Source organism: Electrophorus electricus, chromosome 23 (assembly GCF_041902795.1).
Source record: "Electrophorus electricus isolate QZ-2024a chromosome 23, ASM4190279v1, whole genome shotgun sequence".
In the NCBI taxonomy this organism is placed as follows: Eukaryota; Metazoa; Chordata; class Actinopteri; order Gymnotiformes; family Gymnotidae; genus Electrophorus; species Electrophorus electricus.
In genome coordinates, this window is record NC_137519.1 from 8,466,210 (window position 1) to 8,492,127 (window position 25,918).

The following is a 25,918-nucleotide window of genomic DNA, read 5'->3' on the forward strand; positions in this document are numbered from 1 at the left end:
TAAACGAAAGGTGGTAGGGAGTGAGGCTCGTAATGTTCCTGGGCCCATTATCCCCCCGCTCTCGAGATTTATTGTGTTAGCAGCATGCGCGGGCTGTCGGGCAGAGGATGGGCGCGGGCCTGTTTGTTTTCCCTCTGTGAATGGAAAGGCAGCGATGACTTTATCTTCCTCACCGTCCCCTTTTCTTTCATTGGCGCCCAAGCGGTGCCGAGACTGGGGTTCCAGTCCAGGCTCACTTCTGTGGGTGGAGGGGCTTATCGTGTAGGACGGAGGCGAACTGCCTCTTTTGGTTGTGTAGTTTTTGTTGGTTTACAATGGCTTCACCTCTGCCTTCTCTTCCTTCCTTGCAGTTGTGGGAAGGCTGCTTCACTGCTGATGGACACATAGGAACTGCTGTGTGTGTCTACAGTTCCTCTCCTACGTGGGCCGATCACGATGAAGAGTGAGGTCCCGTCTGACGCACGCCGCAAACAGGAGACCCTGAAGGGGCCTCTGGGAAACCCCGAGCCCATGGAGACGGCCAAGAGCTATCCAGCTGAGGTGGAAGTGATTGGCAAGGCGGGCAGCGAGTTCGCCCCGCTGTGCGCTGACGCTCGTCACCGGCCCCTGCGAGAGACGGGCCGCAGAGACTCAGACAGAGGCCTGGCGAGCCGCAAGAAGCGCAAGAGCCAACAGGCGGGGCCATCGGACTGCTCCTTCAAGGAAGGGCGTGTCGGTGAGACCGCGCTTGCGCCTCCGCGCCACAGGGCGGCGCTGCTGGAGCCGCGGAGCGAGGACGAACGGCAGCCCGAGTCCTCCTTCAGTGACTGTGCCTCCTCGCCCTCCTCAAGCTTGCGCTTCGGTGATTCAGACACCCTCAGCTCGGAGGAGGACAGGGGCCTGGCGGTGGGACCAGCGACCGGGCGGCAGCCGCCGCTGACCCACGTGAGGGCGTCGGCCCCAGCCTCGGCTGGGTCTGCTGGTGCCGGCACAGGCCCGGCTATGGGCATCCGGCCCCTGCTCAGCCGGCCCCGCGCCGGCCGCTCGCACAAGTGGGCGCGGCTGGAGCCAGAGGCCAGCCACGTGAAGCGGCCGTGCCTGGGCCCGCGTCGGGCACTGAGCCGGAAGCGCTTCGCCAAGGGCGGGGCGGGGGGCGGAGCTCCACGCACCCCGAAGCAGAAGGAGCGCCTGCTGCTTCAGAGAAAGAAGAGGGAGGTGATCGCGCGCAGGAAATACGCGCTCCTGCACAGCACAAGCAGCTCCAGCGAGGAGCTCACCTCCGACTCCTCCTCGTCCTCTTCCACGGAGGGGGAGGATGAGCTCTATGTGGGCGTGAGCAGCAGCGGCGGGAGTCAAGCAAGTGGCAATGCCGTGGCCTCAGGTAAACACCTCTCACTCATCAGCCATCCAGAAGCTTAGCGACACCAGCATATCAGAATTGAGAGAGGAAGGGGTGAACAGTGCCTACTCGTGCTGGTGTACATAGTGTAACCTTAGATAGCAACCTTCAACACACTTTTCCCAAACGACTCCACGAGTGATCTGCTGTCACTGTAGCGCCACACTCACGCACCATCTGCGGCGGTCCCGTCCAGCTGCGCGCGTCCCTCATTAACCAGAATGGGCAGTGTTCAGAGGGCCGGTGTGCCCCTGCCTGCCCCCAGCTTCTGCGGATGCCTGGCACGGCAAGGTCTGGGCTCACCCGAGCAGCGGTACACCTCCTCGACCGCTGCTTCCTGCGTAAACTGCCATCACCCATGGAGATCGTTTCCGAGTCGCATTTGTAGCCTGCGAATGACAGGCTGTTGGTTTTCCAGAACATTCCTTGTCTGGCTTTACCTCTGACCCCCAGCAAAATAGGGGCTCTGTTTGGCAGTGCCCTGGGCAGGTACGGAGAGGCGCTCTGTCATGCACTGTATCTCCTCAGCACAGACATCACGGCTACAAACGGGGGAGTTCTGAACCACCACAGGGAGCTTGTTAGTGGTGTGGGTGCCACAGCGTCTGTGCAGGGTCCAGCCCAAAAGGAGCTTTTATTTGTGATACTAAGCAAGTGTCTTTAAAGATTGTATTGTAAGGCAAGTTTCTTGTGAGAGGAAACTTGTGGTAAGTTAGAGTATTTGAGTAAAAGCTAAAAAAACCCCAAAAAACTCAGAAAACAAGACAATTTGTACTGAGATGAGTCGCTTTTCTGCAAACTGAACTTTGTGGATGGCACAGTAGTCATTTAGTGACATTTAAAGGAAGCGGCTGGTGGTGGTGGGTTAGAAGCTTGACAGTCTCTCCATTTGAGCAACTCCTTTCCTGCCCTGGTTGTCAAGGAAGTTGTTGAATGTCATTAGTCAATTTACAGAGTGGCTCTCACGAGCCTGTTGAATGGCTGACAGCCGAAGTTTAGAGCCCACGTGTGGACAGGGAAACGAATGCTGAGTTATTTCTCAGCTTTCCTAGTGCTGTGCATTTACGCTGTTCGCACAGCCTTTTGGCCTCAGCACCGCTGTTTGGTTGACACTGCTTCAGTGCAGTGTATAGGACACACGCGCGCGTGCGCACGGTTTGCATAGATGGGTGTTCCCACACGGTCTCTTGTGCACAGACACCCCCTTTCACAGATACCCAGTACTCAGCTTTATGTGTTTCAGAATTGCTGGCAGTCACCTCACACTCTCAGTCTCTCTTCCTCTCCTCTTCTTTCTCTCTCTCTCTCTCTCTCTCTCAGTATACAGTACAAGGCTGCATTCCATGCTATCCTCCTGCCCCTTCATGAGTTGCCTTTCTTTGGAAGGTTGTTTTATATTTAGTTTTGGTGCTCTTTTATGCATGCCTTTACAAGCATCTGAGTCCAGGGCTTAGTGCAGTGCTCATTAATGTGTGTGTGTGTGTGTGTGTGTGTGTGTGTGTGTGTGTGTGTGTGTGTGTGTGTGTGTGTGTGTGTGTGTGTGTGTGTGTGTGTGTGTGTGTGTGTGTGTGTGTGTAAGTGATTGAGTGATTGAGTGATAATGGAATTCTAATGTATGGCTCTGCTTTGAAGCTCTCATGTGAAGGCCAGAGAGAAGTGGAATGGAAAAACAGTATCAGCGTTCCAGTATCTGCATTCCTCATGGGTGATTTTGTGTGGTGGTAGTGTGCGTGCGGATGTGCGTGCATGTGTGGTAGTGTGCATGTGCGTGCGGATGTGTGTGTATTTCCTCTTGAGCAATGGTACCTAGACTTATGCCATTCTGAATTACTAAGAAGGCTTACCCAAGCTAACACACTTTTCTCACACTGCTGTCCAAGCCCCCTTGTGCACACACTCCCGCAAACACACACACACACACTTTACCCTTTAGACTTGCAGAGATGTGAGAAAATGCGAGTGCTGTGGAGAAGGCGTTCTGCAGTAGGAGAGCAGGATGTAGCAGCTTCACCTGTCACCACCTCTTTCCTCCTCCCTCTGCTCTGCGTCTAGAAAAACGCATACTGCCTCCAAAGACACCTCATCATGCGCACTCGCGCGTTCCCCCACAACCCTCTCCGGCACTGGGAATGCGGTGCAGAACACAAGCGCAACATTGGGGCAGACGTGCTAAAACTTCAAGGCGTCCGCGTCCGAGTACTCGCCGCCCAGGAAACGGAGCTCATCTGACCGCAGAGCTCGTCTGAACGCGGATTTGCAGACGGCCGGCATTCCCCTACGGTGCGGGTGCAGCGTGCGTTTGTGTGGCAGGGGCCTGGGCTGGTCTGGGTGTCCTCACGCCAGCACTGCTGCTCCGCAGAGACCTCCAGCACCTGCTGTGGTGATGGAGAGCAGCGGGGCTCCGGAGCGTTTCTGTGCGGAAGGGCTTAGCTGTCCCCGGAAGCTGGAGTTCAGGAAGCGAAGGAGCCAGCGTCTGCGCGTGTCCGCATTTGTGTCGGGTGTTGTTGTGTGGGAGGGTTGGGGTTAAGGGGGTTGTGCATGTGCCATGGGAAGTAGGTGGGTGGAAGGAGCGCAGGGTGCCAGAGCTGCTCCCCCGAGCCCCTGCAGGAAGCTTTTTACCCTCCAGCAGTGCCCTTATCCTGGAGACGGGGCGTGAAGGATGATGCAGACCCACTGCTTCCACTCATGGGGTTTACATCCACGTGTAGAGGGAACATGTAGACTCCAAACCTGAGCACCAGTGTTTGTGCGCACACCATCTGTATAGATCGTTCACACGGTCATTTAAAAGTGTGCGCCGTCAGTCTATGAAGAAAGTGAAAACGGAATGGCCCGCGAATGCAGCAGGTTTTGTGGTGGTGTTGGAGTAGTGTGCGGCGTAACCCGTTGCTGTGTTCCTGCTCACCACGACAGTCATTTGTTTTTGCCTGTTGGAGTGAGAGTTGCCAGGAAGAAACACTCTGTAGGATTCACTACCCTACCCTAACAACCTCCCCAGGAGGATGCCCGTACTCACTAGAGTCCTCTACTGCCTCAGCACACACGACTACAGAGGAGCATGCAAGATTTAGCATGGAGCTGTTCAGATAACGCTTCTATCTGGTTCAGAGGAGATATTTTCGTCAAAGAGACTAATTAATGGTTTTAACGAGTAAAAGTTTTTACTTTGGCAGAATTATTTTTCCACATTTTTTGAAGTTTTGCAGACAGAATTAGTGCACACACAAGAGTATTGAAATCTTTAGCTTTTATATATTATTACATTGGTTTGATATTAATGCTACATTCATGAACAGTGTTGAGTAATGCAGGAATGTTGCCCCTGTTCTGCAAACAGCTTGTGTGCCATTGTGTACCTTGTGTTTGAACACACCCTAAGCTTCTTCCCAGGTCAGAGGTCAAGCCCGGTGTGAATGTGGGCCGGGCTTAGAGCTGGCAGCCAATCAGAAGCCACATAGAGAGGGCTTGCACAACAAATACAAATAGATGTGCACAATGTATTGTTTGTTAATGGTTATCACAGGACTGGTCTTTGCAATCCTGATTTCACAGAGAAACGTTATCGTGGTGTGATGTAAGTGTTCCTTCCAACCTCAAATGTTTTTGATTAGTGTTCTGTGGGTGTTTTGAAGAATCAATGTATTACCATGATCCAGCAAACTTGTCATCTTTGGTCAGTCTTATACAAGTTGTCCTTTAACACTATCATAGTGTTCTCCAGGGTGTTTTTAACTTGTGAAGTATTGCAGTTGCTATCAGAAGTTCTTTGATTGCAGTGTGATGTTTCTTGATATCATGCCACGCTTAACACAAACAGTAGAGGCTTCAATCCTCATTCACTTAAGCTGGTTATGTGGCTTTTGCCACTTTGTTTATTTAGACTCTGTGTGTGTGGGGCGGGGGGGGGGGGGGGGGTGCGGTGGAGAGAGGGAAAAAAGAAGGCTCCAGACGATCAGATCCTTTTCTCACGTGGGTCTGAGTCTCCTTTGGCCTCTGAAACTCCAGAGGATTCTGCTGTTTGTCCCAACCTGTGATGCCAAGTTCAAATTTAAATTGAAATCTTCAGCCACTACTGTGCTGAACATTCTAGCCTTGTGTCATTAGTTGCTTAGTGCTCTGTCCATCGTAGATGTTTGCTTTTGCTTTCCCCGTCTGCGTGTTCTGCTGGAACGCCTTCCTTTTGGCTCATACCGCTGAGCTGCTTGTAGTAAAAATGAAACTTGATCACTGGTGTTTCCCTGTTTTTGCTTTTATTTTATTTTCTTTAACACATCTTGTGGGATGAACCGACGGAGGTTTGTTTTGTTTGTTTTGCGTCAGGTGTGTTGGATGAAGACGTGGTGGTGATCGAGGCCACGCCTGCGCCTCCTGTCCCAGCCAATGAGGAGATCAACGTCACCTCGACAGACAGCGAGGTGGAGATCGTGGGGGATGCCTTCAGGTGAGCCCTTGAACTCTCCGGGGATTATTACGGTGCATAACGCACGCATCATTGCAGCCGAGCAGTGATCTGACTCGTGACACCCGTCAGCCGTCTGTGTGCATGTGTGTCGCACTCGGACGAGAAGCAGAAGTCATTGTCGTTGCAGTGCCAGTGTGCCTGTTTTCTAATGCCGAATACAATTTTGAAGTCCTTGGCTAGGAGGGAAAAAAACGAACTACAAAAGAGCTTTCATTAGGTGTGTGTGTGTGTAAATTGTGCCTAACATTCCTTCTGCAAAGTCCCCATGCAACGTGCATCCCAGTGTGTGTGGCTGCAGATCTCCAGCAGGGCGGACAGTGTGTTTAGTCCCTCACCAGGCCTCTGCAGAGGCCGGATGTGGAAGTTTCACTGCTCTCATAGCTGGTGGTGCACACTTGTGGCGGCTCCCATGTCTGAAATAACGTGCTAGCTCCACCCCTTTGCCTTCTAGGGACACATGTTCAGAATCCCTGGCCTTGGGTTGGGAAAAAAACAAACAAGAAAATACAGAAATTGAGTTTCAAGTAGATGTTCTTTTCTTCTACATTTGAAACCTGGGTCTGGGATACCACATGTTCTACTATGTTGACGTGCATGTTCTAAGGCTTATAAATGCAACTGTCAAAATCAGTGTTTTTAATACATCTAGATGAGGCCTTGTAAGATGTAATTGTTGTCAGGGTTATAAGGTGTAGCTGTAAAGATTCTGTGGTGGTGTGTTATGCCATAAATGCCGTAAATGTAAATATTATTTACCTCCTGTGCCTTAATGTTCACCTCATAAATGTCATCGAGGAGCCTTGGCGTGCGGAGCCGAGTCATCCCAGCAACTCGATTGTGCTGACCGACCCGCTCACCTCTGTATGGAGATGACACACAAATGTTGACCCTTGTCGAACCTATTTCGGGGTTGAGGGTCCAGGAGGGTCTACTGTGGCACCGTCTTCCCTGACTCAACCCTGGCACTCCTCTTCCACCCTTCAGTGGAAACGAAACTCTTCTCTGCAGAAGCAAAAGTGGCATTTCCCCAGGAAGAAAACATACTGACTCATCCCTTTGTAGAAATGAAAGCCCAGTTGTTCTTGTTCTATGCTTCTCTGAGGAAATGAAAGCGCTGTCACGCTTCCCTGACCCTTCATCACCCAACAGCAGCTGCTCTTACCCCACCCTTCTCCACGGAAACGAAAGCCCAGCTGCTCTTACCCCACCCCTCTCTTCACGGAAACGAAAGCCCAGCTGCTCTTACCCCACCCCTCTCTTCACGGAAACGAAAGCCCAGTTGCTCTTACCCCACCCCTCTCGTCATGGAAACGAAAGCGGCGTCCCTCTTATTTAACCCTTCTCCATGCATACGAGAGCCACGTCGCTCTTCCGTGACTCCTCTCTACAGAAACGGAAACCCCGGCAGCCGGCATGCGAGTATGTGGCGTTTGCCCGGTCAGGCCTTTGCTTGGCCACGTCCCGCTCCATCACTCGCACAGCACTGAGGCAGTTGATGCTCGTGCGTTGCCTGGCTGCAGGACAGTCGGGATGCCGCGGCGTGTGTCAGCCCCATGTTTGTGGAGAGGGGGAGGAGGACACCGATGTCTCCCCTTGTGACAAATGCTCTCATGTTTCACTTGGTTGACGTGCTGTTGAGTTACTACGTTAAGCCTCCTCTGGAGTGAATGGCATAATTTCGGCATAATTTCTCTGCTGCCATTTTGAACTGTAATTCTAGTCAGCGGCAAGAGAATCAATGTGACACATCGTGCAGTCAGTAAAGACGAGTTTCTGGATATCGTGACTTTATGTATGTGCAAATCTGACATTAGCTTAGCCAGTTCTTGGTTGATCTTACCCGGTAAGAAGCCATTAGTTCAAAATGAGCATGATGTCTTACTGAGGTGTAGGCATGATATTTATAGATCAAAATAAAAATCATATTAAGAAGATGGGTAATGGTACAGTCTAGCACCAGATGCTTGTACTGCGAGGCCGTTCAGTGGGCCGATTGTGCTCCATCAGCTGGACCGGAACCGCGGCTGCAGCAGTACTGAGGAGCCTGCAGTGGGTTTTTATGCTGCTGTCCACCCTTACTGAGTCTGCATGTAGCTCACCTGCTCCCAGAAAGGTCAGAAAACCTATTATTCTTAATCACATGGAGGGAAACTGATGCAGTCCCACGTGCTGTGTGTGTGTGTGTGTGTGAGAGAGAGACAGAGATGGTAGAGAGTAGAGAATGGAGGTGCTGGGGTCAGCTCTGAGAGTGTGTGCGTGCGCGTGTGCGTGCGCGTGCGCGTGTGCGTGTGTGTATGCGTGCGCGTGTGTGAGGGAGCTGGTAGAGGATGGGAGCTCAGGTCAGGTAGTGGTTCTGAATGCTGATGATCCCTCTCTAGACTTTAGCTGCGGAATGTAGAAGCAAAAGGGGAGGTGTGTGTGTGTGTGTGTGTGTGTGTATTGGGGGTTGGGTTAATGGCTGCAAGTCTCTACAGCTCAGGAAAACAAATGACCTGTGAAGAAGGTCAGATGAAATATGGGGATTGTATGTGTGATTGTGCATGCTTGTGTGTTTGAGTGCTTGAGTGTAGAAGGTTGTGTGGGTGTGTGGTTATTCAGGTGTGTGTGCACAATAGAAGAAGTGACCAGGGAGGTGTTATCCGTGTGCTGCATGTGTAGCACAAGGTTTGGAAGTGTGTTGAAAGCCCATGCACATGTGTGTGTACTTACACATCTAGGTGTGCTTGTGCGAGCACGTATGCATCTCTGCTGATTTACTTGCTCACGTGCACACTTCGGTGCATGTGTGTGCACATGCATTTTTCAGTATCTTTTTAATAATTGCAAAGCGAGCTCCCATCACCCTTAGTAGGCCTCATTCTTGTTATTATTAGAATGTCCCCATGGCAAGGTTCGGAGGTCTTCACATCCAGCCCTGTGCTGTGTGCCGGGGCTCGCCGGGGCTTGTCGGGCCACTCTTTTGCCCCTTCGCCTTGGAGCTACTCTGTGGGGTGCACATGCCAGGCTGTTTTTAGCCGAGCCTATCCTGCGATCCTCTTTCAAAACCCACAGTCTGCTAGAGCCCCTGAACCCCCTGAACCAGCCCCCCGCACTGAGGCACATCCACACACACACACGCCTGGGACTCAGCCCAGGGCTTGATGCAAGATCATGTTCATAGTTAGGGGGCGTGGCTGGTTACTGTGGCGTGCGGGGCCTGGGGCGTGGCTGTGACCACCCTAATTAGGCCCTCCTTTGTCTCAGTGCACTTTTTCTAGACTTTCTCCACAGCCTTTGCTAGTTTATTTAATCTCTCGCTATGTAACCCTCCCTCACTCTCTCACACACACACACACACACACACACACACACACACACACACACACACACACACACACACACACACACACACACACACACACACACACACACACTTTCTTGCTGTGATTCACTCTTGTTTTTTACATTCTCTCCCACACTCACAGGCTCCTCATTTATCTTTTTTTTTTTTTTCTCTCGCACTCTCTCTCTCCTTCTTGCACCTTGCTCCTCCTCTTCTTTCCTCTTTCTGTGCGACTATTTTAACATAAAAATTCTCAGAAAAAGGCATTTCCTGTGAATGTGCATGAGCGAGGGAGGGAGGGAGTGAGAGTAAGGAGGGGGGGGGGGTTTGTTTAATCTCTCGTCTCACTTCCGGTTGCCCTGTCACGTAGAAGAATGCTGAGTACGGCAGCCATTTTTAGCACTGGCTAGGTAGGAGGGAGGAGGGGTGCTGAATGGAGGGTGTGGGGGTCAGAGGTCAGCAGGGTGAGAGCTATAGGACATCCGCTTAAAGACCTTTTGTTTACAGTGTAAAGAATGGCCAGCAAAAGAGGTTTGAGCTGCGTGCGTGTCTGTGTCAGTGTGTGTGCGTGTGTATGTGTTGAGTCATATTCTATTTCTGTCCTTGTTTATGGGGATGTTTTCTGCTTCTCTTTTGTTTTTTCCTCGTGTGATCTTTGTTTGTCTGAACGTTGTTTGATAATTGGGCCTGACTGTGGGGATTGGCTTGAACTATGGCTGAACTATACCATTGAAGTCCTTGAATTGAACCGCTTAGCATCAAGCTGATTTGTGGTGGTGCTACGGCACTTCATTAAAACTGCACCCACCCCTCCAAAGCCTCACCATGTAGACTCCTCATCCTCTCATTATGGGCTCTCGAGCCATTGAGCGGAGCAGTGTTGGCCAAATACTCCTCGCTGATAACACGCCTGACATTCCTCCCCCACCCCACCTCCTCGGGAAGCTCCCCGAATGCCTGTGTTTACAGTTTTCCGCTCTCACCAATGCCGCAGGAGGCCATCGCGGTAAACAGGTATTTACAAAATAATCCCAGGCCTACTTGTGGGTAATTAGAAACTCCTCCCGGGGGGTGTGGTCCTCTCCCTGGGAACTTAGCAACGCGGCCATTGGAGACAACGGCACGGGCCAATTAAAGAGCAGCATCACAGTCTCAGGTATTTTTGGTGTGTTCATCTCACCACTCTGATACTGAAATGGGGAGAAGTGTGAGTGTGTATGCATGCATGTTTTTTTGTTTGTGGGTTTGTGACTGCAAATCCTCTCTAAACAAATAAGTAGCCAATATTTTGATTACTTGTAATTTTCTCCATTTAGGCAAAAATAAAATAAAATAAAAAATGCTTCCATTAACCTTGCAGTAAGTAGCCTAAATATTTATTTTGATTAGATTTTTAATGATTTGGTAATTCGAGTTCCTGTTTTAGCTTTGGGTGTAGCGATGCCATTCCCTCTAATGTATTTTTGAATGACGCGCTTGTTTGAGCCCGTTTCTTTAGACCGCGCCCGTTTGTGGGGCCACTACGGAATGTTGCGGTCTGCCCAGTTCACCCGCAGGTGGCGCTCTGCCTTCTACCTGAGCAGTGTGCTTCCACCCCTCCCCTGCCCGGGCTGAGTCCACTTCTAGAGGGTCGGCTCTTACAGCTGGGGTGCCTTAGCCTTCCTGGTGAGCAGGCAGTCAGCGTGGTGGGGGTGGGGGTGCGGGTTCTGCCCCTGAGTGCTGCTTTTCCCCCCTGCTCCTGGGACATTGCCCCCGAGGCCCAGCGCGCTTGTTGCTAATCATTTTGTTTTGATGCATTAATGATGCAATCTATGGCTGGGCGGCAGGGCACGGGGGTTGGGTGTAGGAAAGGGGAGGGAGTCTCCCGGTGGAGAAAGTGCAGCCCTGAAGCCCTTCCAGAGTTACACCTCCGCTCTGTCCCCGCCGTAGCCCTGCTTTACGGCAGCCTGAGCCGCTGGGCCATTCCTATGGATTCGGTCCCACCGCAGCCCTGGCCAATTCCCAGTGCATCTGCAGAATTCCTTGGAATTAAGTGAGAATTTTGGACATTTGCCATGAAGCCATGTCTTTTTTTTTTCTTTCTTTTTTTTTTTTTTTTCCCTGAATTAATGCTTTTTTTTTTTTTCTCCCTGTGCAACTTTATTCATCTTCAGTGGCTGTGTAGTGTGTGGAAACTAGAGTAAAATACACACACACACACACACACACACACACACACACACACACACACACACACACACACACACACACACAGTCACAGCTGGAACAACATGTTACACGAGCAGATCAAAAATAAAGTCTTCAGGGCTTTTAGTTCCTTGGCAAACTCTGAAGCCTTTTGCAGTATTTAATCACATGTCGAGTGTGCTGTGTAATTACTGACAAAACAGCTTGTTGCAAGAAAAAGAACAAAACATGGGATCCATGCAGAACATATGGAATGCGAGGAGGAGCAAGGTTAGGGAGGAGAGCGAAGTCAGAGGATGGTGGAGGGTGAGAATTCGTGGGATGGTGAGACAATTAGTAGGGCTCACGTGCTCAGTTATGTGATCTGACATGGATGGCGTCACTCTCAGGGCTGTAATACAGAAGAAGTGTCTGTGCCCCCTTCCCTCCACCCCTCACGCATTTACACTTGCACACCAACGCGTCCACGCACACACAATCTCTGTTTACTGTGAAGGATTTTGTTGGTTGGTTGGTTTTTGTTTGTTTGTTTGTTTGGCTTGCTGCTGTGTATCTACTGTTGAACTGCTTCGTTTCTTTTCTCTGAGTGAGAAAATGAAAATGTGTGCAATTTATGGCTTTAAAAGTGCCTTTTTTTTCATTAGAAAGTTAGAGCCTCATGAGAATATGTGTATGGGGCCCGTACTGAGCTTTGGTGGAGGGAGCTTATCATGTGCTTTTGGCATGGCAAGGTGTAAATGTGCAAGGGTGTATGTGGGTCGGTGAGTGTAGGGTAGAGTGTATGTTTGTTAGGGTGTGCATGGGCCAGGGTGTGCATAAACTAAAGACCAAATGCTTCGTCTTTTGCACATCCTGATATAATCAGTGTGGCACACTCAGTTTCCCAGTGGAAGTTTTGGACAGATACCCCAGTGTTTGGACATCCTGGTGAGCACTATCGGATCAGTTGTGAGGAAACAGAGGCTGCCTCACTCCACCCAGGCACTGCCTAGACAAGACGTCCCTTAAAACTCGGTATCAGAGACTCCAGCAGTGGCTCTGAAGGAGCTCCAGAGTTCAGTGGCTGAGACTGGAGTGGAGGTGCACCAGTCAGCCGTATCAAGAGCTCTGCATCCCACACACCTAACATTAGCCATTCCTCGACAATCACCATCTCAGCAGTGAAGTGTGGGGGTGGCAGCAGCACGTCGTGGGGATGTTTCTCCTCGGCGGAGACTGGGCATCTTGTTAAAATTGAAGGACAGATGGATGGCATAAAAACTGGGAGATAATGCAAGGCAATCTGCTTCAGTCTCAAAAACTAAAGCTGGGCAGAAACTGCACCTTTCGGTGGGACAGTGATCTCAAGCAACAAACGCAACACAGGAGTGGCTGAACAACACAAAGGTGGTTGTTCTACTGTGGCCATAGTCAAGGTCCAGAGTCCGTGGCACTGTTTAAGAAAATCACAGTTGACAAACATCCACCCAGTCTGAACAACCAGGAGAAAATCTGTCTGGAAAAAATGGGCCACAATCGCTCAAAACTGTGCAAAGCTGGTAGAAACTTGCCCCAGCAATCCTCAAGCTGTTATTGTAACAAAAATGTGCTTCTTCCAAGTTGGATTTCAGGGTTATTTTTGTACTACCTGGAATATATAAATTGCAGATGAATCTGATGACTTTTCAGGGGGTTGAATACATTTGCGTGCGTGCGTGCGTGCGTGCGTGTGTGTGTGTGTAGTAAAATTCTGTAACCTCTGATATAAATGGGATAACGGTACCTAATTAAAGTCAAATCTGTTCCCATCAGGCATGTTGTTGATGTTTATATTCACATTAAGCACACTGAGCGTCTGCCAAGAGCTGTAAATGTGTCATTTATTAGTCTGGTTCAGATCGTGGTGCTGTATTGTGCCGTAGAAAGGCTGAGTCTGGGTCCTCTCGTCTTCAGAGCCCTTCCCATCAGCACTGGGTTTCTTCAGCTCACAGCAGGGTCCTGTGTGCATGCCAGCTCTGCTTCTTTCAGCCTCTTCAGTACAGTGCATCAAACAGTGGCTCCATGGCCCTGTCTCTGTAAAGCCATGATGCACAGCTCTCACTGTGTGGGAAGGGTGTGTGTATATTCTGGTGTGCCCTGTCTCAGATTTATTGTGTGTGCACGTGCGTGTCTGTGTGCGCGTGCGTGTATGTATGTGTGTGTGTGTGCGCGCGCGCGTGTGTGTCTGTGTGTGTGCATGTGCGCACATGCACCTGCGTGCTGCAGCTATTCTGTCGCCTGCTTCTTATTCTTCTTTCTGCTCGCTCATAGCTGGAGCATCTAAAGTGGAGCTTGTTTCTGTACTGTAGCTAAAAGCCCTGCTCCTGCTGGACAGCCTCCGCTTACAGTGCTCGCAGGAGCTCGCTCATGTTTCATTACTCTTGCTAGCTCATGCGGTTGAGCTTCGATTTCATCGATGGCTTTGCGTGTCCTATCAGCACTCTTCCTTCACGGCCTCTTGCTGGGTCTCAAACAGCCTGAGCTCATATTACACTCTCCTCAGCGTATGAGAGCTTGTGCTTAAACTCATTCACCCTGTGACACGTGTGCCTCAGACTGAGGCATTCCGGTGTTCTGTATGACCGACCAGGTTGTTAAGTAATGACTTTTCTGGTTTGTGTGTGTGTTCGTGTTTTCAGCAGGCCGCGGTCAGTGGGGGGTCATGGTAGGATGCACTGGGGCCCGAGCTGCTCTCAGAGTCGGGCTCAGGAGGGCCGAGGGCGCCACCGCCTGTCCACTGTCATCCAGCCCCTCAGGCAGAGCGCCGGCGAGGTGGTGGACCTCACCGTGGACGAAGATGGTAAGGACACCACACCTCATAATAATGCAACATTCACTTTGGTCCAACGTTTATCTTTTAATTTTCTAATTTTAAATTATTATTTTTAGCGTTCGTCATTTTTCTTATGGGTACTTTTCCAGCCTCAGGGCTCGTACAGTGTAGAGTATGTTGAACAATACCAGTGTGCCAAACAAAAACACAAAGACAAACGCACTGTGATAACTACAAATAACAGTATGACTAGATAAATAGTAGCTGAGCATAAACAGAAAATGCTTACACACACACACACACACACACACGTGCGCATTCATTCGTGGCTCTAATTTTTTTCTCTGTCGTGGGGGTGTGGCCAATGTAAATAAACAGGAACTGACCTCCTTCCCTCAGGCCATGTGTGTATTATTATGACTATACTGGCATCGCATCGTTTTAGGCACCCCACCCCCCAAAAGTCTTTTAATATGCTGTAATTTGCTTGGAAGTGCATTTGTGACAAAAAGACAAACATTTGCTTGTGAATCAGTGATGCCGCTTAGTATCTCTGTGTACTTCTAAATGCAGAACTGACTCTTACTTTTCTTTGTCTATTTATTTTAGAAAATGTGTTGTCTCCCAAAACAAAGTTAACCAAGGGCAACAAATATTAAAAAAAAAACATTTAAGAAAAACAAGAAGGCTAGCACTACCATCATTTAAACCATTATGGTACCATATTTATGTCTTAGTTACTACATTCAGAAGATGAAACATTTGCTTTGTATCTAAATGGATAAGTGAATGTTCTCTAACGTCTACAGTAATATTCTAGATTTAAGTCTATAGTGCATCATATGTAGTTTGTAGTACATTATATATAGCCTATAGTACATTATATATGGGTTTAGAAGCTCTAGATTGTCATTGGATTATCCAGTTCTGTGCTGCCTGGGGTTAGAGAAGTATTAGATGTCACATCTGATGCACTTCAGTTTTCTATGTGTGTGTGTGTGTGTGTGTGTGCGTGTGTGTGTGTGTGTATACATAGATGTGAGTACATGTGTATTTGGGTGTTGGGTGGAATAAAGGAGAAAAGATGGTAAGAGTGAGGGGCTGAAGAGGAATGAGTGTGGCACATTCAATCAGGGTTGTTCAGTCATGACCATTCACACTCTCCAAGCCTGTTCCATGCCTGCACCATTAATAATGATTAATCTATATCTTTTAATCAAGCGCTGGGATATGAATAGACTGTGCAGCTGTAGTGCGGCTCGCAGGCTGGGCTGTACCCTCAGCCCTCTCCCATATTCCGCGCGGGTGTAATTGTGTGTTTCTTCATTTCATTTGCAGGCAGTATAATGAAGTCTGTCTGTTATGCACACTGCCTGAGCTTTCTGAAAGACAATGAGTTGTGCTATTGAAACCAATTAAACTGCCACTCTGAATAAAGGGATGTGTGGGTTTGTATGAAAGTGTGCGTGCGTGCGTGTTTGAGTATGTGTGCCCTCACGTGCGTATGTGTGCATGTGTGTATACTTGTGTGTTCGTTACACTGTGCTCCTTATAATCTGCTGTGCTAGTAAGGTTCATAAAAGAAACCTCATTTACATCACTTAGATTTGATTTCCAGTTGAAAGTGGTTTGTGTTTTTCGTGAAGAAGCACAGAGCTCAGAGATACAGCCACATTTGCATTTCTTTTGAGAGGCAGAGAAATTAATTTGTGAATATGAAAAGCAGATGGAATGCTCACTCTGGAATGTTAATGAGCATCTATCCTCCTGGGCCACTCGGTCACTGAAGCAAGTCTCTTACACATATATACACACACAGTCTCTATTACAAACATGCACACTGTCTCACACACAGACTCTAATACACACATAGTTTCACACACTGTCTCACAACCAAATTAGAGATTTAAAGACAGACATCTGGCTAAGCGCATGCATCTGATCTGTCTGTGTGTGTGTGTGTGTGTGTGTGTGTGTGTGTGTGTGTGTTTGTGTTTGCAAATACGTGAATATGCATGTGTATTTTGGCCTCCTCAGATCTCTCAGTTGTGCCAACCACTTCAGACAGCGTTCACTCGCAGCCTGCCAGCTCTTCATCCTCCTCTTCCTCGTCTCTCCACGCCTCTACCTCAGACGCGGCCCATGAGCCCCCGGGGCCGTCCGCCAGCTGCCCCGCCATGGTGGCCGACCGTATGCTGGAAGCTCACTCCCACGCTGGGGTCCCGGGGCCCAGCACCACCGCCACTGCCGCAGAGGGTGAGGGCGTCCTGGCCGAGCACCTTACTGTTTATCCGTGACATCTCATGTGTTGAGCTGAAATGCTATTGGCTTTATTTCTAACTACTTTTTGATGTTTCTGAGTCCTCACGAGTGTCTTATCTGGTCTTTTGCATAAGAAGACGGGAGGAGGGGACCGTTAGGCGACAACGGAGGAGTAGCGATGCCCAGGCTGCCGTCCTGCTGCCCACAGCACTCGCCCTGTGGCGGGCCCTCCTCGGGTCACGTGACCCTCGGCCACGCCCACCTGGGGTGCATGCAGGCGGGGCCGGCGCAGCCGCCCGGCCCGCAGCAGCCCACCACCTCCCAGCACGCCCACGGCCACTCGCACCACTTCCACCACCACCACCACCACCACGCAGGCCCCGCCCCCTCCTCGCTGGCCTTCCCCGAGCCCAGCTGCCCGTTGGAGAGGCCCACCGCTGTGACGGCCCCCTGTGGCGCAGTGGGCGGCAGCGGCCAATACCACGACCAGGTACCACACGGCCCGTAACCGAGCTCCAGGTGGAGCAGGGTGGCAGCAGCACCACCGTCACACTGAGACGTACATCAGTCGCTCTGGATACAAGCGTCTGTCACATGGCCGTTCTCTGCGTGTAAATGTGTGTGTTGCACAGTTTGTGTATGCTGACCGACGGGTGTAGTAGTGCTACTGAAATGTCATTTCTTTTATTTACAGGCTAGTATATGTATTTATAAAGTACATAAAATATAGAATAGCTTATAAAATATAAAATAGCTGAACTGCGATGTTGAAGGTCTCATAAAGTGTTTTGCGAGGGGGGCGGGAAGGAACTGCGTGTGTGTGTGTGTGTGTTAGTAGTGTTCCATATATTTACTGTCCTGTTTGCTCCCTGTTCAAATAATTTGAGGTATTATTAAAAGATGCCCCTTACAATATGTAATGCTCTTTATATTTAGATAATGGAGTTAGCAGGGGAATAAAGCATCTGTGTCTTATTTTAACATTTTTACACGGGGGTGGGGGGTGTTTTTTGTCTGAAGCTCCCCTAGCTGCATAGCATGAGCTCTAAATAATTCACATGGAGCTAATTGCTCCTGTATTCTATTCTAATGAAAGATCGTGTGTGTGTGTGTGTGTGTGTGTGTGTGTGTGTGTGTGTGTGTGTGTCTGCGTCTGCGTCTGCGTCTGCGTCTGCGTGTGCGTACGTACGCATCTCTACATAATGGTGTTTTCCTCTGTGGGTCTGGGGGCTCTCTCTCAACACTCACAATGTTCAGTGATGCACGCTGAGTTCCAGAAGACGCATTCAGAGTTAGCAGGAACAGGCTGCAGTTTCCATGTTCCACGTTGAATGCATTAGGCAAGCGGTGGTGGCTGTTGCCGATGGCACCGTGAGCAGTGAGATCCCTCGGCTGGCGATCAGATATGCGCAGACGGGGGGGACTAGGTGCGCTGCCTCATCTTTTATACATCAAAGCCTTAAATGGGATTAGAAGTGGCGAGCGCTTTTCAAACGCGTGACCAGGCGCCGTCCTGGGTCGTTCTCTTACTCAGACGCCTCATTTCTGGGGTGAGCGGCTCCACTCAAACGAGTGCTCAGTCACCTTTCAGATCATTTACATCTGTTTTATTCCACTGATGGTTCATTAACTGAGCTGATTTTTTTTTTTTCCCCCCCATTCTTTTGCCCTTCCACATTTCCCACTTCTCCCTCCCGTTTCTTTCTCTCTCCCTCCTCCTTCCTCTCACCCACTCTCGCTCCCTCCCGCACTCTTTCTCTCTGCCGTGCTCTCATTTGATTTTTTCCTTGTTCTTTCATTCTCTTTTTCTTTCCCTCCATTCCCTCTTTTTTTTCCCCTCATTCTTCTTCTCCTCTCTCCCTTTCTCTCTCTCTCCCTCCCAGCAGACTCTGCCTGTGGATCTCAGTAGCAGTGCTGTGCGGAGCGGCGGCTCCAGCAGCGCGACCTTCGGCGGCGCCTCCGCCTTCGACCCGTGCTGTCCAGGCTCCACCTCGCGTCCTCCGGCCTACGTTTCCCAGGCTGCACCGGGGCCCAGCCAGCCCAACGTGGTGGAGTCGTTCAGCCCGGCCATGGTGGCCCAGCCGCAGCCCCAGCCTCAGCTCTCGTCCTGCAGGCACTACATGCATCCTTCCTGTAAGCACCACGCCCCTCGCACCAACACCACGCCCCTTACCCTTAAAAGATCAAAGGGCGCCACTCGTGCATTCCTTCAGAAGGGAATTCCAAGGTGGTTTCTTTGGACAAGTCGAGCTACATAAACCTTGGGCTTCACTCTTCAAACTAAACCACTTTATTTGAAGAAAAGGAAGTACAGTAAGCTTATGCATATTTATTTTGGCAGGGGTTTATTCTATAGGGTAAAAATAGAATAGACAAACCTCCCAGCGTGTTTTCTAAATTGCAAGTAAGGAATGAAATGTCAGCGGGCACTGTTGGCACGTGGTTGGTTCAGTCGGATCAAAATGAAGCCCGCAGTGGTGCGGTATCCCCTGCCATTACATTCTTCACGTTGAACTTATGCATGTATGTGTTCAGTGTGTAGGCCAGCCCAGCACCGAGGGTAATTAGGTAAAGCACCTGATGTTTAATGTGGTCGCTACTGCAGGTAGTGATTGCCCAGCAGTCGCCTGTAATTGCGGCTTCTCCTCGCTGTAGAGGCGTGCAGAATGTGAATGAGTGTGGCAGCTTCCCTGGTGGCTCTGTATTTAGAGGGGTAATTGCTGTGCACTGGAGCACCTGCCTTTCTCTCTCTCTCTCTCTCTTTCTCTCTCTCCCTCTCCCTCTCTCTCTCTCTCTCTCTCTCTCTCTCTCCCTCTCCCCCCGCCACTCCTCCCCCCTCGCGCCCTCCCTCGTCTCTCGCTATCTCTCCTCCCCTCCCCCATCTCTCCCTCTCTCTCCCTCCGTCCTGTCTCTCCCCATCTCTCTCTCTCACTCACTCACTCCACCTCCATTTGTTGGTCTAGCCACCTCTGCCTCTCTCTATCCCTCCATCTCTCTCTCTCTCTCTCTCTCTCTCTCTCTCTCTCTCTCTCTCTCTCTCTCTCTCTCCCTCTGTCTATCTCCATCCATCTCGCGCTTTCTCTTTCTCCACTTTCTATCAATATGTCTGTCTGTCTCAGCCAGATGCAATCCCACTGGTACCTCAGCCATCAGTAACTCATTTCTACTCCTGGGTAGTCATGCGTGTGCAGAGTGGCTGTGAACCGCACACTCAGTTCAGCTCTCCCTCACTGCTCGGTGGTCTGGCATTGCCTCACTGCTCATGGAGGTTTGAAAGGCTCCACTGAGCACAGCCAAGTGTCGCACAGTTTCAGACATTTAAACATTTTGCTTAAAAATCTAGTAGGGTGTAGAGTCATCATTACAACATCTAAAAATATAGTAATAATCATTATTCTGACAGCAGCTTAACAACGCAGCAAGAAAACTACAGAGAAAATTGTAGAGGGGGAAAAGGGATAACCTCTCCCACAGTTCCAGTCACGGTGCTCTGTTGTCATGACGAAGCATGCAAATGGTGCGTTTGCCAAAGCTTCAAGTTTGAGGGAATTAAACAATAATACAAGAAGAAATTGAACATTGTAGAACTAAGTTTAAATTGTTGAATGCATTTAGCTTTGCAACATAATTGGAGAGGAAAAACATGAATAAATAAAGGCTGAAGTATAAAGGTGTTTATTATAGTGAGATGGGTGTGTGTGTGCATATATATACCTCCCAACATTGTTGCTTACTCATTGCTTCTCTCTCTCTCTCTCTCTCTCTCTCTCTCTCTCCCCCCAGACGGCCCCCTGGCACGTTCCTTGCACCACCAGTCCTCCTCATCCTGCCCCCACACGCATGCCAGTGCCCCGCCCCCTCCTCAGCCCCCACCGCAGGGCGACTACGTCATCCCCCACCCTGTGCTCCCCTTCCACGCACCTCTGCCCTCCCACGGGCCCGCCCACGCCGTGCCGCCCGCCCCGCCCCCTCCTCTCCAGCCCCATCACCTCTCGGGTTCCGGTGCCCCGCTACCCCAGCACCTGGCCCCCGAGCACCAGGCCCTGCCGCACCACCTGCCTGTGCTGGGCCCCAACCCTGTACAGAGGCTCCATCAGCACGAGATCCTGCAGCGGATAGAGGTGCAGAGACGCAGGATGATGCAGCACCCGACGTGAGTGACTGCACCAGGGGCCCTATTACACTCCTGCTGGAACTCTTCCACACCTACAGTACCTCACACACCTCCGTTAGGCCGCAATAGCAAACTGCTCGCTAACGTGTGTGTGTGTGTGTGTGTGTATTTACTGGGGGAAGCTGGTAATTTGATTCCCCCCCCAAAAAAAAAAAAAAAACATCCCTAAAAAGATTATAGATATATTTATATATAATCTTTTTAGGGATGTTTTATTTATATATATATATATATATATATATATATATATATATATATATATATATATATATATATATATATATCCCCGATTGATTTGAAATTGGAAATCAAATTACCAGCTTCCCCTTGTAAATCCTGTGCATTTTATTACTGAATTATCGAAAGGCGCAAACAGATAATACGATGACTGAGGAGACATCGTCTGTTGTGCTGGACGGCAGGTTTCCTTTTAAAAAGCTTCAAGATGGGAGTTGGAATAAAACTAAAGTTGTGTGCACGTATTGCAGTGATGAACTATCTTTTGCACCGAAGTCTGAAGTTTCACCTTTGGGGAAAAGCACATCTTTGCTGATGTTAGTGAAGGTGCTAGCACTGAGTTTATAGCCGATGTTCGTCTAGCTACGCTGGCAGAGTGCAGCCAAGCTAGTCTGCCTGAGCAACTGCTTAAACGAAAAGCATATGACCTGCTTGACTGGAGTCATTTCAAACAAGTTCACTGTTTTAAGTAATCTTACTCAACTATGTTGAGATGTTATTATAAAGTTAAATAAAATGATTACTCTAACCAGATTCTTTATTCCAGCACATTCCAAGTCAGTACTAGTATTTTAATATTGTAATAAAATTTTGAAACTTGATTAACCTGTGATTAATCATGATTAATCACAGTCTGTTATTTTGATTCTCAGTTATTTTTTTAATCGATTGAGACCACTAATATATGTATGTGTGTATATAAAACCTTCACGCTAACTGGTGACTGCTACCTTTCGTTCACTGTTAGACGCAGGTCATGCTGGTGCCTTAGGAATAAGCCTGTTTGGCCTCGCTGTCTGATTCTCCTGTTGTCATCCTGCAGCCGAGCACATGAAAGGCCCCCCCCACACCCGCACAGAATGCACCCCAACTACGGCCATGGACACCACATCCACGTGCCACAGACCATGTCGTCACACCCCCGCCAGACCGACCAGAGGACCACGTGGTACGTGCAGCCTCCACAGACCACAGCATCGCCTTACTGACCCATTCCAACTCTGTTTTTGTGCTCAGAACTATTCTAATCAGCAGTTTTCTGATTAGAATAAAATTAAAATACTCAAGAGCTAAATATAGTAACGTCATGAGTAAATTGTTTTGTTTTTTCATCTTTGGAGCCTTATATAACCGCTGAATAGGTTTGCTGTGTTGATGGTGCCTGTTATTGCTCTACCCCAGGGAGCTGGGCATAGAGGCGGGCGTGACCGTAGCCCCGTACCCTTCAGGACATCTACACACCCATCTTCCCCACTACCATCCCCCGCCCAGACTGCACCACTTCCCCATCCAGCTGATGGTGAGACCCCTCCTCTGCAGCACCCACTCCCAGCCATAATTACACACATTATCATACATTAGCATAAATAATGGAGGACTGGAATGGGTTCAGGTATTGGACAGATTAATGATGGCAGACTCAAGCCCCCCAATTCTTAACATCTGGTATTTCAGTGGCAGATTATTAGACCTCATGAATTATGCATTGCTGGTTATAGCCATTGCTCAAGAGCCGTTTCAGACTTAAAGATCAAATCTGACACGCTTAGAAGTAAACAACAGTGTTTGGGTAGTTCAGATTGAATAATTTGTTAATCGTGCAAACATGCTGCCCGTCTGTTTTTTGGTAACACGGCTGCCTCTCAGCCTGCAGATATGAGCGTCTCCCTTTTCTGCCTCTCTCCCACAGCACACTGGCATGCCTGAAGTCACCTATCCGCACATTCGCTACATCTCATCCAGAATGACTGGATTTGGCCGAACCTATGAGGTAAAACTTACACCGTCAGTGAGGGCAATTAAAAAGCGCTTAGCAGTTTAGAGATGCTTTTACACCCCTGCCAGCCTCAGTTTAAAATAACAAAAAAAGAATAGTAACACATTAATTAAATCTCTAATGAAAAGAAAAGGCACTGGCTTGAAAAACGAGTGGAAGTTAATTTTTTGATTTGTTCGGTTGATTGTGCTGCTCAGGATCTGCTGCATTTAGAGGAACGTCTGGGGACTGTGAATCGAGGGGCCTCTCAGGGAACTATAGAGAGGTGCACTTACCCGCACAAGTACAAGAAGGTGAGAACACACCTCGACTCGCGCGGACTGTGATTGGGAGTGCATGCTGTCGTAACAGCAAACACGGCCTTCCAGTGTTGAATGTGCTGGAGAGGGCCATTAACGAACAGCTGTTCTTGCTAAATATGAAGCCCTCTTCAAACCTGGTGAGAAATTAGTGAACAGTTTCACAAGGGAGTGACATGTCTCAACTGACATTTTATTGTAGATGTTACACCTGGTGGGGACTAAGGTCTACAGGTTTAAGGTTTAAGCTAGGGAGTAAGGCCAATTATATAAAAATGAAAAGGTTTGTTTTTTATAAAAAAAAAAAAAATTAATACAAATATTTAGTCATCCTATTGGGCTGTAATTTCACTTAAATTCATTATTTTATAAAAATACAATAGTATTTATGGATTAAAATGCTGTAGTATTTATGGACCCACTAACAATATAATATAATTTGATGAAAAATAAATGAGAGTTCTCAACCAAAATATACACTTTAAGTAGAAAATGACCATGTAACCCATCTGATGCCATGTGACACAGCAGCTGTCTCCGTCTGTGTGAAAGAATGACAGTTTGGATGCTGCATGTGTGTGTGTGTGTGTGTATAATGGCCTCTCTGCATGTGTGTGCATGCGTGTGCGTATAATGGCCTCTCTGCATGTGTGTGCATGCGTGTGTTTATAATGGCCTCTCTCTCACAGAGAAAGCTGCACAGTAAGCAGGATGAGGAGGAGGGGGCAGAGGAAGACACTGAGGAGAAATGCACCATCTGTCTGTCAATACTGGAGGAAGGGGAGGATGTCCGGTAAGCCTTTGACGCGTGCGCTGCCGTCTCTTTTGTCCTCGTATCCAGTCCAGTCTGTGCTCTTGAGCCAGATGATAAAACACCTTTTCCTTTAAGACTGCTTGACCAATTTGCTTCACTGTTTATTCCCAGTTCATCAGTAAAACGCTTCCCCTTTCCTTCTTTTATATCCTCTTGTGCCCCCTGCTGGTAGAACATGTGACCTACACATTGTTTTGTGTTTGTTTCTCCTTAGTGTGCTCATGTCCAGTCGTTGCTCTTCCTTACTCTTCTCAGTGCTTTGGCCCTTCTTCTTTTTCAGACGCCTGCCTTGTATGCACCTCTTCCATCAGCTGTGTGTGGACCAGTGGCTCCTCACTAACAAAAAGTGCCCCATCTGCAGAGTGGACATAGAGGCCCAGTTATCCTCTGAAAGTTGATGCTGTTTTTCTATGACCTTTTTTGGGGGGTGGTTGTTGTATCTGGGGTTTTTTTTTTCTTTGCATTGTTTTCTTTTTTCCCTTCAGTAACACATTCAACCAAAGATGGCATGAATTTACCTGTGCAGATCCAATACTGAAAAAAAGAGAGAGAGAAAAAAAACTTGCGCAAAGAGTGCCAGCTGTCATATAGTACCAATACTGCAAGACTACATCTCCATTAAGAGTTTTCAATTTTATGGTATTTATAAAGCTTTTATGTAGCTTTTAATTGTTTTCACAGGTGTCAGTATATTATGTGTTCTTTGTCGTTTTTGTTTTGGGTTTTTTGTTTTGTTTTGCATGGATCCTTGCAATGCATTTCTTTGCACATATAAATGATACAGAGCTAGCAGGCTCTATGGACTTGCGGGCAAGAGTAGCTGCTCTAGTAAAGAAGCATTTTTATGTACCTAATGCCTTGCTTTACTGGAATAGAATGTCAACCTCCATTTTAAAACATTGCAGGACTAATTTTATGGATTGGTATATTGATTAGTTTTATGTTTTAGACAATGTGATCTGATTTTTGTTTTTTTGTTTTTTAAAGTGAATCAAGACATTCCTTAATTAGGAAATAAGATCATGCTTAACAGATGGGCTGCTGTATCAGTGTTCACCCACCCCCAGCGTTCTCCTCCACCGAGGAACCTCCTCTCACCTTACAGGATAAGCTTGTGTCCTGCATATTCCTCCACACCCTTGGATTTGACTACACATCCCCCACACTTTATGTAGTGTGTTTCTAAAGACCAAAAAACAAAAAAAACAAAAAAAAAAATCCTGACTGTCACCTCTTTGTTCTGTTTGTCTTTGTGGTCATGATATGTGATGTTTGATGAGGGCAGTGTTGGACTGTGCTTCCTCAGTAAACCCTGTCACACCTGGTCAAGTGGGATCTTGGGCACGTAAGCACAGCGGCCACAAGCCTGGAGGAATTGAGAAAACGGAGTATTGATTATCATGGATTCCTGGACACCCTTGTCTCTCTGCACATCTCTGAAATGGACTTTTCCAGACTGATTTTCTGTGTTTAGATATGGTCATTACATACACATACTCTGTCATGAGTGCATTCTCTCTCTCTCTCTCTCTCTCTCTCTCTCTCTCTCTCTCTAGCTGTGCAGCAAACTTATTTGTTTATTTTTCTTTTATTTTCTTTTTTTTGCTGCTGTAAAAGCCTAACACTAATATTATTCTCAACTAGCTAACTTGCATATACTTGCACATGAAAGACAAAAGACAGGAGTGCTTTGAGAATGAAAGTGCGCTGAGGCCGTGTATTTCCTCTCTGTTTGCTGAATTTTTGGGGGAAAAAACTGTAATAATTTTGAATGGAGTGTTGGAATGCAGTACTTAATGGCAGGTATCCATGCGTTCATAGACTTAATGGTCCCAGGATGATACTCCAAGGGATTTACATTAGTTTTAAAATAATATTAATAAAGTTAGGTAACACTTGCGGTGTCCACTGTGTCACTCAATAACAAAACATCCATGTACAACTGCAAACTTACTTTTGTAATTACGATATAGCTAGTGTAGAGCTATTCTTAAATGGAAACAATCCTCTCCTGATCACCGATTAGTCAGAAATTCTTTCACTTCTGCTAAGACATCGTAAGAATACCTATTATTTTATTAACTGTTAGGGAAGGGACTGTGCTGAATGTAAGAGTTTTAAAGATCTCTTTAGAGAGCTGTATCTGTAAACGCGAGATAACGCTCAGTAAACGTTTCTAAACGACGCGTGTGACGGAAGTGCGTCAGCGCGCTCT

General features: G+C 48.3%; 2 protein-coding genes across 7 annotated transcripts in view; both read left to right on the forward strand.

The window, feature by feature from the left end:
• The window catches only part of myo1ea (myosin IEa), a 52,222-nt gene extending 51,740 nt beyond the window's left edge, over positions 1-482 (forward strand). The window contains exon 27 of the mRNA XM_081705989.1: positions 351-482. Coding sequence (XP_081562115.1) covers positions 351-387 — 37 coding nt within the window. The 3' untranslated portion in view covers positions 388-482. The remainder of the gene's footprint in view (positions 1-350) is intronic.
• rnf111 (ring finger protein 111) lies at positions 436-25,601 on the forward strand. Of its 6 annotated transcripts, XR_014119506.1 has the most exons (14): positions 436-1,360; positions 5,699-5,819; positions 14,007-14,167; positions 16,178-16,396; positions 16,537-16,892; positions 18,286-18,535; positions 20,186-20,555; positions 21,637-21,762; positions 21,996-22,113; positions 22,504-22,584; positions 22,788-22,883; positions 23,579-23,682; positions 23,984-24,342; positions 24,691-25,601. XR_014119506.1 is itself a non-coding variant. In XM_081705991.1 (13 exons), exons 1-13 carry the CDS (start codon positions 436-438, stop codon positions 24,099-24,101), a joined length of 3,045 nt encoding a protein of 1,014 aa, XP_081562117.1. In that variant the 3' UTR covers positions 24,102-25,601. The 6 variants fall into 6 exon arrangements, 5 of the variants coding, with proteins under 5 accessions (XP_081562117.1, XP_081562119.1, XP_081562118.1 ...); XM_081705991.1 differs by having other exon boundaries at positions 23,984-25,601; XM_081705993.1 differs by having other exon boundaries at positions 18,289-18,535; positions 23,984-25,601.
• The last annotated feature ends 317 nt before the right edge of the window (positions 25,602-25,918 follow it).

Coding starts and splice junctions, on each gene's coding strand:
- rnf111 (XM_081705991.1), top strand. CDS start 436: ATGAAGAGTGAGGTCCCGTCTGACGCACGCCGCAAACAGGAGACCCTG. Junction 5,820..14,006: donor ATCGTGGGGGATGCCTTCAG/GTGAGCCCTTGA, acceptor TCGTGTTTTCAG/CAGGCCGCGGTCAGTGGGGG. Junction 23,683..23,983: donor GAGGAAGGGGAGGATGTCCG/GTAAGCCTTTGA, acceptor CTTCTTTTTCAG/ACGCCTGCCTTGTATGCACC.